Source organism: Melanostigma gelatinosum (assembly GCF_949748355.1).
Source record: "Melanostigma gelatinosum genome assembly, chromosome: 3".
In the NCBI taxonomy this organism is placed as follows: Eukaryota; Metazoa; Chordata; class Actinopteri; order Perciformes; family Zoarcidae; genus Melanostigma; species Melanostigma gelatinosum.
Window position 1 is genome coordinate 20843897 of NC_136636.1, and position 18608 is coordinate 20862504.

The 18608-nt window shown below is 42.4% G+C and overlaps 1 protein-coding gene across 2 annotated transcripts in view; it reads left to right on the plus strand.

The window, feature by feature from the left end:
• asic1b (acid-sensing (proton-gated) ion channel 1b) overlaps positions 1 to 18608 on the plus strand; it is a gene marked incomplete at its 5' end in the record, with an annotated part of 159963 nt that overhangs the window by 131320 nt on the left and 10035 nt on the right. For both annotated transcript variants that reach the window (XM_079265366.1, XM_079265365.1), the window contains 3 exons: positions 5418 to 5568; positions 10813 to 10940; positions 17343 to 17493. In XM_079265366.1, the coding sequence (XP_079121492.1) occupies positions 5418 to 5568; positions 10813 to 10940; positions 17343 to 17493 (430 nt within the window). The remainder of the gene's footprint in view (positions 1 to 5417; positions 5569 to 10812; positions 10941 to 17342; positions 17494 to 18608) is intronic.

Genomic DNA, 18608 nt, shown 5'->3' on the forward strand with positions numbered 1-18608 from the left:
TCGCAAGAGACCAATCTGCCCCCTAATGAAGACTTTTGATTCATTTAGCAAGGCTTCACGACAACAGTTAACGCTGGCCCCTTTGGTAAACTGCAGCCCCATTGATTGCACTCCATCATAGCTGTGGAAGACAGCGGTCCCCCCCCCCTCTCTCTCTCTCTCTCACCTCATTACCCAAATTTGTTTTCAGTTAAGTAGATTTTCTTCTGGTGTTTGAAACACAGTTTGCTGTTGGGAAATCCGTTGCCGTTTGCAGCATACAGGGTTATTTCATGTTTTGAAGGGAATTGTATAATTTGCTTGCCTCTGTTGCAGCCCGCAGTCTCTGTGTCATCAAACCACATCACCAAAAGAATGCATCAAACGGATGCTTTTTTTTTTCCTTCTTCACAAATATGCAACTCATCTGGAACCTCAAAACAAGTTATCACAGTCAAACACATGTCTTCCTGCCGACATCTTTAGGAACGCTTCATGTTGTGCAGAGTATTTGAAAGGGTGAACAAGCCACAGAAACCTATATCAGAGATAAACATCATGCAGAGGTTCTGAGTTTTGGGGATATGTGCTTGTGCATGGATAATCGATGATGCCCTGCTTGGCCTCAGGCCGGGCAACAGGAGGTGCCGCCACGAGTCAGACCAATAGAGTCAGTCACACAAGTGAGGTGTGGAGAAGGAAGGCGAGCCCGTCTGCAGGTCTCAGGATGTATTGACCCCCCCCCCCCCGTGTTGCCAAGTTGCTCTTGAAACTCTTTTGGTCCACTGGCCTCATCACTCCATCCCTCGCCACAGCTGCTCCATCCTTCTGTATCGCTGTTTCAACACACATGCTTATTTTGTCATCGTGCAGGCCTCTCCTCACTCGTAGGTCTCAGACATTGATTTCAACTACAAAATCCATCCGAGAACCTGCAGTCAGCTTTAGTCCCGCCGCAGCCTATATTGATTGACAGCTTTCCCCTTTAAATCTTTCGAGGCGTTCTCACTGAAGGTGCTTTTTTTGTCGATTTGTGGATGAAATGTTCAGAGAAAACTCCACCCTAAGACTTTACCAGTTAACCTTGCTAAAAAACAATGCTACAGCTATATTACTGCTGTATACAGCAGTAATATAGCGAAAACATTTCCCCTTGTGGGATTAATAAAGTATCTATCTATTTATCTATCTGTCTATCTGTCTGTCTGTCTGTCTGTCTGTCTGTCTGTCTGTCTGTCTGTCTGTCTGTCTGTCTGTCTGTCTGTCTGTCTGTCTGTCTATCTATCTATCTATCTATCTATCTATCTATCTGTCTGTCTGTCTGTCTGTCTGTCTGTCTGTCTGTCTGTCTGTCTGTCTGTCTGTCTGTCTGTCTGTCTGTCTGTCTGTCTGTCTGTCTGTCTGTCTATCTATCTATCTATCTATCTATCTATCTATCTATCTTTTGGCAGCACTACAAGTTGTAAACACAACATTGACAACAATATTGCCTATTTGCACATCCAGCAGACACAGAACAACATTGAAATTCATTTGGGGAAATGTATCAGGCCACCTGACGAACGGGAGTCCAATAACATGCTCAGTTCTGCTCTCCACCACCTCTTGAGGTAAATATCCGACACTTAAGCTGCTAAATGCTCCACCATGTTCACCAGGCACTCGTCACAAACTTTGTCAGTGTATTGTTTGGTGCTGGGCATGAAACTCCATCATACCTCCATAATTCTCTGACAACTAGTCGGCGGCATTATTTGGAAAGTGAAGTACAACAGGTGGACAGAATAACCCTAAAATATAATCTCACAATGTCTCATTTCAACGTCCATTTAGCAGCTCTTCTGGGGCTTTTGTCAGTATCACACAGTCCTCAACAGCAAATTGAGTTTGTTCAGTCGCCATCAAACTTCCCATAATTCTTATCACCTCATCTCACAGGTTTTGTGTGGTGGAAAAAATCCGATGCTGAAATAAATATTACCAAAAACCAGGTCATCCGTATTGCCTTAAAAAAAAGTTGAGGTTCAAAGTTCAATCTTGACTTGGAAAAAAGGAAATTGGCAAAAAAAAAATTCCACAAAGAACTGAACTTGAGGTGAGATTATTTTTGAGAGTTTGAGAAGCTTGTTGATTTGTATTAGATTGTATTACAGCGTAAGATGTACAATGACAGAAAGAGGATGCACCAGAACAGTAAATTGCCACACTTCATTATCTCGTCATTAATTGTTGTATTTGCTGTTGTAAGTTAATTGCATATACGGTAACATGTATTTAGCATCGGCAAACCCTATTTTTACCTGAGTTGATTCAGTACGACCCAGACAATCTTTTTTATGTCTCTGTTTTTGTAGCTGTCATAACACATTGCACCGTCTCAGCGATTGATTTTAAAATCAACGGCTAGGAGGGAAAGTGGTTCCCTGGCAATTTGAAGGAACAACTTGTGCATCCTTGTCATATTGTCATGTGAGGGATAGCCGAGGGCCATCTACAGTCTGGGGTTGTGTGTCTGAATTATTTATCGAAAAGAGACACAGTGACATTTCTACACTCTGCGAGAATGAGAGAGGGTGATGTCTCTCTCACTGTTTTTCCTCCTGGGTGGGGTCGGTTTAAATATTTCATTTTTGTGTTCACAAGTTCAGAAGATACGGTGGTTCCCGCTTTAAATGCAATGCATACGGAGCTCAGCGGGGAGCTGTGTGAGAACCAAATGCAGCACCCGATTTATCTCCTCAGAAAAGCTGCTGAGGCATCACATATATTTGCTCAGTGTGTTTGAGCAACAAGGTTAATGCTAACAAGTTTCAAGTGTTTACCGTCGCTGTGCCGATTGCTCCACTTAATTTTGAATGAATTCATTTTTCTTTTGTTTTTGCAATGATTGGGCTTCTGCCTCGAGTAAAAAAAAAAGAGGAGAGCTCCGGCTGAATTGTGAAAATGTATTTGTGGAAATATTATTGCTGCACAAACACTCCCAACAACACAGAATGAGACAGGCAGGATGTTCGATCGACACACACAGAGAAGCATGTTGAGTCTGAGCGCAAACCTCAAAGCCTGCAGAACACAATGAAGATCCTGACTCCCCCAAGGTCACATGCTGCTGCTGCTCTTCACTCAGTGCAGCCAGCACAATCTCCTGGTTACCACAGCAACTCTGACGATATTATATTCTGATATATATATATATTGATATTGTAACATTTCCCTGCCTTTTTATTCCAAAGACGAATGATAAACGGTGATCTAATTATGGTGAGATGGATTTCGGGGCCATTTTTATTGATGTCTGTATCCTGCTCTGGAGTCGCTGCACACAGGTGCGTGTTGCGGACACCGTTTTGGACGTAGTTTTGCCACTTTCGTGCTTGAAAGGTCACATCTCATATTGTGACCAAATATCAGAAGGCTTTTTATTACATTTCACCACTTTGTGTGTTAAAAGCTCCCATATAACCGCACGCTGGGAGGCAATCCATCGTGATTTCCTTCTCCATTCTTTCCCCGCTCACTTCACTGGAAAAGGATTCGCATAATACAAACTTTTTCCTTTGTGAGACATGAGTGCAATTTTTTTTCTGCTCCGTGCATCTGGTGTTCGTGACATTTGAATAATTTGTCGCGAAGTGCTGATGTCTGACTCATATGTAATGAACGCCTCGTTATGTGTTTCCAAGGGCCGTGCAATATGTTCACAAGTAATATAACAACTATTTTAGGCAGTCTCAGCAAACAAGAAAAAAAACATTTTGTGCGAGTTATCTGTGTTGTGATGAAGTTATCTGTGCCGCTATTTCGCGATGAAGCCAAATCTCTATTGCATCTGTTGTATTGTATCTCTAGCAGACAAAGAGTGGAGGACAAAAATAAGGCGACTTATTTCAGTGATTACTTTTCCGCTCCCGTTGCCATTTCTTCTCTTCGAGCCCCTCCTCCACTTCCTTTTACCATTTCCTCATACGAATGTCAAAATGTTGAAGGTGTATTATAAGTTAATTGTGAGCGAGGAAGCTTTGATACGGGGCTCACAATCATGTGGCTTGACAACAAAGTAGAGGTAGGTTTTTATTTTGGATCCTGGCCATGGCTTTTTTCAATTCCTAATGTCTATGATTTGATTATACATCCATTAGATCGCTCGCAATCATGTCTTTGCCAATGGATCGTTTTTTCTCTGCTGCGCTCTGTATTAGCTCTCCGGTACTACCGTTGAGTGTGTTCCTGATCCACCACGCATAAGACAGGAAACCCTCCAGGCATGTCATCTGAAGGCAGGTGTAGTTAGGATTTGACGAGGCTGCACTACGCTCACTGAACTCCAAGTTGCATCTGCAGATTTGTGTCATACTGTGGAAATTGAAAGTGGCACTGGCGCATGTTTCCCTCGCTTCATCTGGCCTCTTTTTTTTTTCAAGATGCTTTGAAAGCAGTTGGGAGAGAAAAAGAGTCGTCTGTGATTATTTGTTCAGAGCTGAAACAATTAGTCGACTTCAGGCAGAAATGCCCCAAACTCACTGATTCTATATCTTCTTAAAAGTGAACATTTTATGGTTTGTATCTGTTAGGTATATAAAGCAAGAGATTTATTTACATCAACTTGGGTATTTGGTAAGCATTTGTTTTGTTAAGAGACATTTTTTATGAACCACTCAATTCATTTTTGAAAATAATTGACAGATTGATCCACAGTGTAAATAACTGTTAGTTGCCTCCCAAGATCTGGTAATGATTAGGGCTGCAACATAACTTTTTTTCATAATCAATTGATTGTCAATTGATTGCCACAATGTCACAAAATAGTAAACCAGTTCCCATTTTGCTTTAAAAAATGACTTGTAATGATTTTGTAATAGTTGCTGTTAAATTTGCTGTCAACTGACTAATTGATTAATTGACTAATTGCTTCAGCTCTAATGATAATCATCGCTCCGTACTTAAAAACAGAAATCATTACCAGCTCTTTAATGTCAACAGCCTGTAGAGCTGGACTTCTGGGAGGAACTTCAATCATCTTTTTGCAAGATTTACTTTGATGCCAGAAGTCATTGTTGTTGTTGTGTGAGGATATCCCACTCTGAAATATAAGTCATGTCACATTCACTCAAGCACTCACTGTATCATGCAGCACTGAGAGGGGTGAAGGCTCAGTTTGTCAACAGCATCTCAACGCCGAGACCTCTGAGGTCTGCGGCTGACAGCGTAACGAGAACCGGTAACTGTCACGGTGCTTCTCAGCTGCTTCTGAAACAACCCCCTGCTGTGCACAACCATCCAGCTCCACTTTGTTTTAAAGAGTTTAACGCTCACAGCTGCACACTGAGATTTTTATTTCATGGTCAGAACGGAGGTGCAGCCTCAATGCTGCCTTTCTCTCCATGTCGTCACGTTGTGACCATGTATCACTGAAACCACTGTTTCTTTGTGTGTTTCAGATATTCACACGCTATGGGAAGTGCTACACCTTTAATGCAGGCCAAGATGGACAACCCCTCTTGGTGACGACGAAGGGTGGGATGGGCAACGGCCTGGAACTGATGTTGGATATCCAGCAGGATGAATACTTGCCTGTATGGGGAGAGACTGGTAAGCTTACCTCGAGGATGCATCGCACGAACCACCCCTCTCCCAGTTCTGAAGACCTCAGCTAAAACCACACGATTGTTGTTTGTGTTTGCCCTAAAGTGAGGACTCTGAGATCAAAAGAGATTTTTCTTTTTTTTTGACCAATTAAAGACCAAAGTAACCGGTTATTTTCTGTGTTGGCTCTAAGAGATCTCAGGGCAAAGAAACTATCACAGGGATTCCTCTCTAATCCCTGAGCTGGAGGCCTGACTCGGCTGTTGTATAGTTGTGTTGCACTGTTGATGTAACTGTGAAACCCTAAATCCATTTAGTGTGGTGAACATGCATACATGAGCCCAAACAGGTTAAAGATACGTTTTATCTGTGGCAGATTTATGGTAAGTTATGCGCCTGAAATATGAAATGTTCTCCACACTTTCATTAACTATGAGTGATGATCCTGAAACACTCTGATCATTTGAAATGCACTGTGTCCACGGGACTGTTATCGACCAATCTGTGTAAAGACAGATGGATAGTGATCAGGAAAATGTTACGTCATTCTAGTATACTTGTCAGTTTGGCTTCAAGTCCACATGAATCAAACAAGAGCAGAACACTTTGCCAGATATGAAAATCAATAGAGGCTACAGGCTCTTCCATTCACAGTCGACCCCTCATCCACACAGCTGAGTCTCCTCAGTGCTGCTCCAGGACACCCTGACACTTTGATTTTAATACAGCTGCATATGCGGCTGTGTGTTTCTATCAAATATTTTATACACTCGAGGCAATGAATGAAAAGAGACAGATCATTAAGGTCACAGAAACACACTGCACATGAGGCAGAAGGCTGTGCCTATAACATATGAATATGAAGCTGCATCCACTCCAAGCCTAAATGATTTAAAGATGTTAATATTGAATGCACTTTATGTCAAGTTATTTAATGATTCAAGTCTTTTTACAAGAGAGGGTGTGATGAAAATCTAAGGATGCAGTGACTGCAATACACACACAGTCATTGACTTCACTCCCTTTTCACTCATCAATTTATTTTAGTATTATTGCATGACTTTATGTTGTAGGCAGAGGGTGTTTTTTTCAAGGGGATTGGTTTGCAGGTTTTGTCATTTTGCCAAAATGATGCAGATTGGCCATTGATTAGTCCGATTATAACAGGATTTACTACCTGTTAGTTTAGTCTTGCTGGATGCCATGCAATGCATAATGTGCCAGTTCAAACACATGGGGCCTCTTTTCTGCAAGGTCTGAATGTGTGCTCAAGAGCTGTTCATATTTATCAAATATGTACACGCACAACGTCAGACAATAAACAATGATGAATCTCACCTGTTCAACCACGGGCCTCGTTCCTGTTGAGGCTCATTTACATACAGAAACACCTCCAGAATGCCAAATATGGTCAACACTTCCCTCTGAAAGTCCTTTGTAGCCTTAATATAGAGTTACTTGTCGTGGACAAAAGGAACAAACAAGAAAGAGCAAAAAGGATTTGTGATAAATGAATAAACAGATGATACATAGATTACAATTTGCTTGAGTTTTAGCATATTAGACACAATATGCCTGTTTATGTTAAAACAATGGATGGAGGATCAATGATCTTTCAGATGATAAGGACATTTACAGACGGTGTCGAAAGCAGCACAAGCAAACATGGTCGCTCGTAAACTCAGTCGGTGTTTAGTTACTGTGAAGACCTCTCTGTTGAAAGCTTTTTGTACCCCACTACCCCGCTTCGTACTGCCCACCTGTGGCGTTGCCTCAACAAAAGAGCAGCATGCGGATACTCACAATGGTTTGTAATGACAGGATGAGGCTGCTGCTTAATAGGTAACTACTGTATTTCTCAACCTGGACCCTATTCTCCCATGTTTCTGTGTCTAAACGACCATTTTTTAAAAATTCGTCAAGTATTGAGCGAGAGTGCTGTTACCGGCAAGGGCAATTGAGCAGCGTCAATATAACGTTGCATTCACTAAAAGATATTGTCTTTTGCCACTGACAGGCTCAGATTGTTATTATAAGTGTCAACATTTAGAAAAATACCCTACAGAGAAACACAATGTTCTTCTTCACCGAACACTTGATCCGTTGGCTTTGTTACTATGTCCAAGTCCCGCTCCAGGAGGAGCGGGAATATCAGGCAGCAACAGGTCCTAGTCTTTACAGCGTTCTTCTTCTATGGGCCTCATAGGGTCAGAACACCCACAGCAACACCACAGTCTCCTGAGCTTTGTGGCCTTGCAGAAGCTGCTTCACCCTCCTTGGCCTGTTGCCCCACTCTCGCTCTCTCTCAACATCCGCTCATCAGTTGGTAGGAGCTCTTCATCCGTATGCTCCGGCTCAAATATGCATTTTTCAAATCATTGAAACAATCAGCCATGACATTGATCATCTTTTAAAATAACAACTAAGCTCTCTTTACTCCAACACAAAACTCTTCTTGAGCAAGACTTTTTCCATAATGTTGTCAGACACGTATAATATACTTCTACTTCTGATACATACTTCGGCTTATCATAACAATCAGAGTGGAGAAAGCCTGTCAGTGGCAAAAACAAGCACTTTTAGTAGACGCAAATTTGCGACGCCAAATTGCCCCGATGTGATCACATTACAGTCCCTGAGCTGCAGCTCTCTCACTCAGTACTGGACTCATTTCAGAAATTGTTGTCCCTATTAATCAGTTTGACACAAAAATAGGGCTCAGGTCAAAAAATATCTGAATTACCCTTTAAAGCTCCAAGAAGCTGCAGCACAAGCCAAATGTTTGTGAATGTTGGTGTACCCACCTGCACCTGCTGTAATATGAACTCTTGTAGATATACATGTATGAATAGGTTTCTGTAAACACTATTATTTCAGCCTCTCAGCCCGTCGCCCTTGCCAAGATATTCCATCTCCCTGACAGGTGAGGCATATCACAATGCTGATGAAACAGCATGATTATTGCACGTGTGTGCCTCGGTGTCGTCCGCACTAAAATGAGCAGCTTGATGCTAAAGATGTTCAGACAATTTGACGACTTGAGTGTTCTCGTCACAGAAGAATCCTGTGTGACCAAAAAAGTCTGCCTCACTATACCAGTATTGACGATAATCGTGTTATTTAAAAGATGAAATATTGACACCATGTTAATATTGGACTACGATAATATCATGTAAATAATCTAGCGCCTCTCAAATCACACTTTTGTACAGTTACGGTTACAGACTTTCTACCTGCCTACACCAAATAAACGTTAGTGACAGATAGGATTATCATCATTTTTGACCCCCATGAGTTGTGTCCTTTATGAAGTCTGAATTGAATATCATTACCAGATCGTCTGGATCTCCTACAAGGCTCCACAGTGGCTAAGTGATGCAGGCCAAGAGAAACCAGTGGAAATAGCGCCGTGAGAAAGCATAATTTCACTCTTGGCAGAAGTGATTACTATGGTTTATGAATAAGAATAAAAATATCTTGAGGAAGTTCACAACCTATCCTTTATTTGAGTTTGTGTGTCTTTAATGTGCGTGTACCACTGAGGGCGTGTTGGTTCTCCTGGTCAGAAGTGGTTCTAAATGTACGCATATTCAAGAGCACGAGAAGAAAAATGAATAAATCAGATTCTGTGTGTAGAAGTCAGTGCACACATGGTTGAAGCACAAAGCTGTGAGTGATTCCATCCATCCATTTTTTATACCCACTTATCTCCTTCGGGGTGGCATGGGGGCTGGAGCCTATTCCAGCATGCTTTATGTGAGAGGCAGGTTGCTCCCAGGAGTCTGTGAGAGTTTCCAACACATGTAAACACTAACTTTGACACATACAGGCGATTTAGGACTTCTACTTCACATGTACTGGTGGGAGAGGAAACGGGAGCAATCAGAGGAAACCCAGGCAGACACGGGACGAACATGCAAACTCATCACAGAAACAACACTGCTGCGAGCTTCCGTTTCAAACCCTTCATGTTGTGAGCCGACGGTTCAATAGTACCAAGAGACCTCAGCATGATGATTAACAAAGACATCCAAGAAAATGTAAGTGGGCAGGTGTGATGATGGAGTTTGATAAAAATGAGATTCCCTGCAGTCTTTCACTGACAAGTCTTTCTTTTTGAAGACTTAATGTGTAATTGTTGAATCCCTGAAATTATTTCACGACAAAGCACCGACAGTGTAATGACTTTGAGGCAGCGGGACATGTTTGCGCAGCGACAAGTATGATTTCCATTTAGTTCCGAGGTTCGGCCTGAATGTCATTACTACAATTGTATAAAGATGACAGATGGCTATGACTTAAAGATGACTTGCAAGCATGAGCTTAGACACTGCTCGCGTATGTGTTGGTGCTCCAAGCCTCAAGCGTTCGTCTCGGTATCAGCTTTGTATCGAGTCTCAGAAGAAGAATGTGTAACAGTCAAAGTCTGTCGCTCTTTGTCGTAAAGCTCTCGTGCTAAATTTCAGTCGCGTCCCCTGAGCTCTTTAATTGAAAATCACGAGAAAGCCTGGCACTTAAGAGGACGATGCCGTGTGACAAGCAGGGAGGAAAGACGGCAGGAAACAGACATCCCACTTCATCCCCGAGCAAACACTCACAGGAACTAAATCTCTTGAATCCAGGCCTCAGCAAATGTAATGGAAATATGTTTGCACAAGTGGAGGCTTGAGTCAGGATGTCATTGTGATGTTCCCCCGGTCTCAGTATCAAAGAGGCCCATCTGCTTCATTTAAAATCCATACAGCAGAGTGCTGTGGCAAAGGAAGCTGTCACTTGTATTGATTGTATTGTATTGTATTGATTTTCCTTTTAACCTCATCATGATTTATTTATTAATTTATCCATTGACTTTCACGTTCATCCCTGCAGTAAATATGATTCTTGTGTGGCATGTATTGTCATCAACCACTTCTTCATCCTTTCAATCCATATTCCAGCAAGTTTTAACTCCTGAATGACCACAATGTGATTGTTGGAAGAACACGGATGTGACTAATAAATATTCCACTCCAGGAATGCTTCTGTCCACCTTCAAGTCAATGATGTTTTATCATTTCTCATGTGTTTATTTTCATGTTTTAAGATTTAGTTTGCTTGTTTTTCACTCACTGACTGAAACATATTCCACCACTACAACGCTTTGACTTCCTTTGATTAATTAAAACTGCTGCTGGGTAGATCATGGAGGCCAATGTGTGCATACAAATGATCATCCCTGTTGTAAATGTCCTAACCTCTGCTTGTCAACAGACGAGACATCGTTTGAAGCAGGGATCAAGGTTCAGATCCACACCCAGGACGAGCCGCCGTTCATAGACCAGCTTGGCTTTGGAGTGGCACCGGGGTTCCAGACCTTTGTCTCCTGTCAGGAACAACGGGTACGTCTTGGGAAAGATGGACAGACATCAAATATAGAAAGTGCAAGATTATAGCTCATCATTGGACAAAAAAGCCATAATAACCTTTCAGCATACTTTAATTCAGGTAGTTTGAGAGAAAACTAGACTTCTGCACCTCTTCTTAACTCTGTTTTTAGGCCACTTATAAGGATTTGTGTGCACATCCTTTTAACAGCGGGATATCCTGCAGGAAAAGTATATATTCCAGCATTGGCAAAAACTGCCTACACTGCAAAGCAACCACAATAAAGAAGACAGACTTATGAAAAAGATAATCTGACAGTATCGGTGAATAGTCTAGCCTTCTGCTCACGGCTGTTATGTGGGAGTTCACAGGTAGGACCCAAACGCAAGACCACAGGAGACAGAAGTTACGATTTACAGGTTTTATTTCGAATGTGTGAAGGTGTGGAGCCCGTGGTCCGACACCCGAGTGGCAGAGCGACGGTGTGAGGCCCGTGGCTCGACACCGGAGGGCTGGCAGCTTGACGGCGAGAGTAGTCCGTGTCACACAAGGAGGGCAGAGCGGCGGAGTGGAATCCGTACACACAAGGAGGGCAGAGGACGCCACGGGGTTGACGCGGGTGAAAGACGGTACGACCTGACAACCCCAGACTGCAGGGCCAGAGCTTATGTATTGACAGGACACTCATTAGTGGGCCCTGAGTCTGGTGTGTCAGGCAGCAGGAGGTGATCAGCTGGAGTGTCCTCAGCTGTGCACACTCAAGGGTGTGGCCATGGGAGGTGTCTGGAGGCAGAGGACAAACAGAGAGCACATGGCACACAATAACAAACAGGGGGAATGACAGAACACATGAGGAGAGGAGATCAGGGGAAACAGAGGTAACACCGAACAGGTCAGACAGGGATCCTGGATCCTGACAACGGCTGTGGCTAGCTTCATGGCTACGGTAGCGAGGGCAGTAACTCGTGGCATGCGTCATTTTCTCTTCATCTCCAATAGTTTATCCTTCCGCGTAAGCTCACCGCTGCCGCGCAGCGGTGACAGCTACGGTTAGCAGAAGGCTAAACTGTTAACAACATTTTCTCTCCATCTCTGAAATGCTTAAAGCCGATATCGCAGCTAGCTAGAGCATCAAATAACAGCATGTCATCTTAAAAGACTTCACAGCCCATAAGTATGCAAAGAAAACAGAAGGCTAATTCTCATAAAATTGCCGCTTTTTAACGGCATCCGGGATACAGTCATAATGGGGAAGATGTGTAAGTACTCATACAGGTTACTGTATGAAGCACCGTGCCTGTGCATGCCTGTTTTTTTTGCCAGAAAACTGCCTACCTATGATTTGAATTACAATATGCTGAAAGGTTGTTATGCAACTTCTGCCCTATAATCCCCCAACTTTAATCCTGATAGTATTTACTAAATCACACATTTTCATACGATGATATTCCTGATTTATTTGTTTCATTGGCGCAGCTTAGTTGTTGTTTTTTATACACCCATAGACTGTATGTAAGAAGTTGATCTTATTAATATGATCATCACCCACTAGTTTGTGAACTACTTTTTTGAAGCCTCAAGTTCGGTATTTCGGTCATCACTAATTTGGTTTTTGGCCGTTGCCATCTTGGGTTTTTGCAACTAGAAGTGACACGAGAAGGTGGAGCTATTTACAACCGAACGCTGAACAAGACATGTTTAAGAAACCTAAATGTTATTATTAACTTTCATGAACTGAGAACACACTGTGAAAGGGTTAAAGTTCTAAGAACACACGGACAGCTCCAAATCCGGACAACGCTGTGGTAGCGACCTGTCAATCTCAAGGTAGCCACGCCCTTAAACACACCCTGCTTTATCGTCTATTTTACTCTAATTGGGACCATAGATTACAAAATGAAAATCATGCTGCATTGAAGAAAATACCGATTGAGATCATGAACTCATCTTCACAATGTTTACTGATGTAATGAATCAAGTGAGAAGTATAGGATCATTTTCTCATAGACTTCTATACAATCGGATTTCCATTGCAACCAGAGGAGTCGCCCCCTGATGGCCATTAGAAAGAATGCAAGTTTAAGTCACTTCACTTCTCAGAACCAGAGGTTGCCGCCTGCTTTAGTTTGCCTAGCTGTGCTGGTGGTTTAGAAAAAAACTCACCGTGGCACACTGTGCATCACCTAACAATTACCATCTGACAATGCTGTCAGTTTTTCAATTGGCAAAACTAATTTGATAGCTTTCCTATCCCAGATATCTGAGATGTCACAAATATAATTTGACTAGAAGATAGTCATGCAAACACCTTGTCTAGTGTGACCATACATCAACTCATAAAGTGGCTACAATCAATGATTTGATCAATGTGGGTGTTTTGGAACTTTCAACTTCAGACACCCTGCATGGCCCAGGTGACCCTGCCAGGGTTGATCAAGCCCTGGACTGGGTCCCATAACCACTCACACTCTACCTGCTCACTCCCCTTGATCCTCAACCATCTGGAGGATCTGCTGCCTCTGAGGCACCCCTGATGGATCTGCCCTTGTCTGCCCTCGTCGTTCCCAGCAGACTAAGAGCTTTACTGAACACTCACAGTCAGTATCTCAATCATTTCAAATTAAACGGTGAGCACAAGCTCTTCAGTTCGCGAGCTTATCACAAGCCCTCTCTGTGGGTTTAACAGTGTCGAGGCAAATGGGACGCATTCTGAATATATCTAAAGCTCCACTTAGGGATATTTCTTTTTGAATCAAATGACTCCCTGTAATCTGAAAAGGTGGCTCGTGCTGAAACCGATGAGATTTAGAACGCTGAGCCTTCAGACATTAACCGCATATTTACCAATCCCACGGTGAAAGCCCTGTTCATGTCTGTGGGTTCTTGGAGACCTTGGGCCCGTGTGTACCGTAGTTCTGATAGTTACAAACTTGAGGCCGTAACGTTATTATAGAAACTCAAACTTTCTCCAGTCAGCTTTTGGAAGTCTGCTTTGCTCACTTAAGCAAAGAGTATGTTGGTTATTCCTCTGAGCTGTGAATAATTCTGCAAGCATACAAGCATACAAATCACATACTCTGGCCCCCTAATATGCTACAGAACCATGCATACTGAATGCAGGACAGAAAGGGATGGATTTTGGAGTGATCTCAGTACCTTCCACGTCCACACTACCAGTGAGTGTGTTCCAGTGTCGCCGGGCTGCGGCAGGATTTTGCATGCTGCCAATGTCGCGTCTGCAGGAAACTGTCCCTCTTTGTTTTTCTGTATTTCTCACAAGCTCCCTTACTTTTCTACTTTCCAACACTCACTACAATTTTCTCTAATACAATTCCTCTCTCTTTAATATGATTCCCCCTCTTTCTGTCTCTCAACCTCTCTCTCTCTCTCTCTCTATATATATATATATATTATTTCATTGGCTGACAGGCTCTCTCTTCATTAATCGAATGCAGTTTGCTCACATTTATTCAACTGCCTTCTTGAGCGGTCCTGTAGTGTAAAACTGTCGGGATCTTTTCAGCCTGCCAAACTTGTCACTCACCATGATCCCACAAAAGAAAAACCTGCAATTTGTTCAACATAGAAAAGCAAAAAGAACATAATGTTTCTTCTCCATTTTTGCTGTCCGCGTAAACTCTCGCCTTTCCTCTTGTGTCTACCTCTCACCCTTTCGTTTGCACCGTTAACGATAGGGGGGGGATTGAGGTCACGGTTTCAAACGTGATTTACTTTCTTCCTTACGGTCGTTAAACAGCACGCTGACATAAACCTAAAATCTCGCACACCAGGCTCACTTTTGTGCACACTTGCAGAATTAAGCTTTTGCAGGAGGTTTAACCAACGGGAAGCAATGGTGCCACAAGGTGGTTTAGGATGGCTGAGTGGAGTGAAAATGCGGAGAAATGAAGCAGAACTCTGAACATAAGAGAGCCATTACCCAGTCGCATCGGGATGAGGTGAATAAATACACAAGCAGCTACGATTGATTGCAACATCTTACCCAGCTCTGAGGGGTTTTATGTTCTGTTTGACTTTGTGAAACGTCCTTGATGTGAAAATAAGCAGAAAAACCGCTCTAATCTCCTTGTTAGATTTCATTCAGCGCTATCTGGCTTACTTGAGTGTGCTGTACAGTGTGGTAATGTGTGTGAACCCTGCATGAGCATGTTGAACATCGCCTTGGGTTATTAGTAACCGAATCCTTTGCGCGACACACGTGGCTGCATCTTGCACTCCAGGACAAATTGTAGGAAGCTGATCCCTGAATCATAACAGTGGCATTTCATTTATTGCCGTGTGAGCACCAAAGTGATGAACCGATGAAATGGAAACACACAGGGGCTGTTGTGTAGCATTTAATGCATCAGTTTTTTAAAGGTATGTCCATTTCAAAAAGTGCTCTGTTGGAATGATTTCAGTTTACTTCTTCGACATAAATAGTATGGTGTAAATAAGACTCATTGGGGCTTGTTTTGGAGTTGGGAGTGGATTTGTCCAACTTTATATATTTTAATTTCTGTATGAATTCTTTGCTCGGTATTTACTTTCTCTCATTTTGATTCTAAAATGCTCAGATGACCTGATGATGAAGGTCAGGGACTAGTAGTGCCTAAGGTTGTGATCACTCCAGTAGTCAAGTACCGTGCATATCATTATCTCATTTTCATTCAGCTTTATTTAGTTTTCTTTTTAAGTTTTGGGAATGTGCTGGTTTTTCTGACCTACGCTTCTTTTTTCATTGGTTCCATGTTCTTATTTAAATGCTGCCTAAATGGGCCACGATGCTTTACTTCGTGTTACCGTCTATTTTGTAGAAAACTGGACCAAAAAATGATCTGCATAATATTCAAACGTGTTATGAATTTGATATATATGAACGGCAAAAACATGGTATCAGCTTCATAAGTGTGAATATATTCTTAATCTTCTTCTGCAGTTAACTGATACCTCGCGGGTTTTGGACGGTTAGTTTAAGAAAACAAGCAATCTGACTATGTCAACTTGGGCCGAAGGAAATTGTATTGCATTTAATTTGACATGCAATTAATGGACAAATAATAACCTGCAGGTTAAGCCATTATCAAATGCAGGCCTGGTCACATGGTCATATATTATTTTGGGAGCGTTTTAATTGCCTCTCAGCAGCTCTCAACATGGCGATAGCTTAGCCAGCGGCTAACGATGCGAACGGCGCTTACACTGTAAACTACGGTGAAGTGCTGACAGAATTAACAGTGTTTGCCTGAGGGGGAACCGGAGGGCACTACGCTTTGGCGACAATGCGGTCAGTCGGGACGGCGTTATCAGCTGTAACCACCGTATGAGGGCAGTGCAGGTGTGGGGGGGCCGTGAGCTAACCAGCAGGGCACGCTCACGTGCACTAAAAGTCACGCCTGGCTGTGTCATCAAAGTGCGGAAAAGCTCGGATAACAACAGACACAGAGGGAGAGCGACTTCATTCTCTGCTCGGGCAGCCATTACTCCTCTTTATCTTCACATAGCAAATATTTGTTTGCTGCTACATTTATGCTCTGAATCCCGTGTGTTGCACCTTTAAATGAACGGTGATATTGTTCGGACCTATGAAGACATTTTGAAATTGTATTAGCCTATAACTTGAATTGCAGAGTCAAACAGGATAATGTCAACATAATTATGAAATGTCATTTTTTAATTGTCAAACTCCACATTTCTTCAAATTAAGGAAAAATACTGATTATGTAACAGCAGACTAATTGCAAGTCTTCACCACCCAACGCTAATTGTGCTTGTACCTAAGAGAAAATACAAAATACTAAAAAATGTTTGAATGCGACTAGTTCTCCTAAATCACTCCTACATGCACCACTTATGAAGGAATCTGTTCGTAAGAGCTTCTTACATGAGGCCCAATGTGTCAGACAAAGAATATACAGAGATCAGAGAACAGAGCTAACCATCCTCCAAGAGCCTCTCTGTTTTTGACCGAGACAGAGATGTCCATGTATCCACATAAAGTCAATATTTTACTCCAGCTTGCGTAACAGAAAATGTACATTTGTGGATCAAAACATGGCACCACACGTCCTGCAGCGAAGCCGTCCAGGGTGTAAACTTCAACATCACAGCTCCACCACACAGCTGATATTCAGTTCCTGCATGGAGAGTGGGCAGTACAATGAAAGCACCGAGGTGGACTCTAAATAGCAGAGGCGTAGGAGAAAAACTCCCACAATAAGCACCACTATACACATGCATTCACCATGGAAAAAGAACGAGATTAATATTCTGTGCCAAGTACAATAAATGTGTAATGGTTTCTAATCTATTAACAGAACGTACAAGGTCAAACAACTGCATTAACAGTGCGAAGGAAATGAAAATGTGCTCTATAACTGAATTGGTTTCTGCACCGCTGCTTGTCTGTCTCTCAGCTGACCTACCTGCCTCCACCGTGGGGGGACTGCAAGGCCTCGGCGATGGACTCTGACTTCTTCAGCTCTTACAGCATCACGGCCTGCCGTATCGATTGTGAGACGCGATACCTGGTGGAGAACTGCAACTGCAGGATGGTCCACATGCCTGGTAGGAACCAGACGGGCAGCTCATTGCTGGACACAAACACTGTGTATCTATATTTATTGTTGGAATGCTGTTAAGCATTGTTCTTCTATTGTTCTTCGAATCTTTATTCAACTTCTTCTATTTCTTCCGTCCCACCTCTTCTTCTCCTTCATTTTTTAAGCTACAGAAACCGTTCAACTATCAAAATGTTCAGCTCTTTCATCAGAGGGGTGCTATGACTTTTCATATTTCTAAACTTTAAACTTTTTGAATTATTAAGCTTTTTATTTTCAATTGGATCTCTATGGAGAATATTTTCAAATGGCTTCAGGCACACAGGTGTTTGCGATTGAGCCAATTAGTGATGTTGATAAACACACAGACTCACAGACACACGCGCACATACACTCCTCTCCCTCTCTCTCTGTGTCTCTCATACAGTCATTCAGGTCTTAGGGATCTTTAGAGGTCTTTCCCCCCTCCTCCACCCCCCCCCCCACGCACACACACACACACGCCATTTTAAAATAAAAGCCCCACAGAATGAATCCTAACTGAAATGCTTGTGATGAGCCTGTCATTTAATAACCGGTTTGTGTTTATCTAACATTATGATTCTGTCTCCTCTCCCCTTCTCCCCCACACCCCACACCCCATTTCAAAATAAAAGCCCCAGAGAGTGAATTCTAACTGAACTGTTTGTGATGAAGCCTGTCATTTAATAACCTCTGTTTATGTGTCAAACATGATGATTATGTCTCCTCTCCCCCTCCCTCCCCCACCCAGCCCCACCCTTTTAAAATAAAAGCCTCATGGATTAACTGTATTTAAACGTTTAGCTCAAAATTAGGCTTTTTTGTTGAAATAATGAATGCTCTTACTAATACTGCGACAACTACTACTACTGCTAATATTTCTAGTATTACTACTACTACTACTACTTCAACTTTTGCTGTTGCTACTATTACTACTACTGCTACTGCTATTACTGCTACCATCAATAGTATTACTACCACTACTGCTATTACTACCACTACCACTACTATTATTACTTATACCACAACTGCTAATACTGCTATTCCTGCTACTACCAGTACTAATACTACTACAGCTATTAGTATGACTGCTACTAGTAC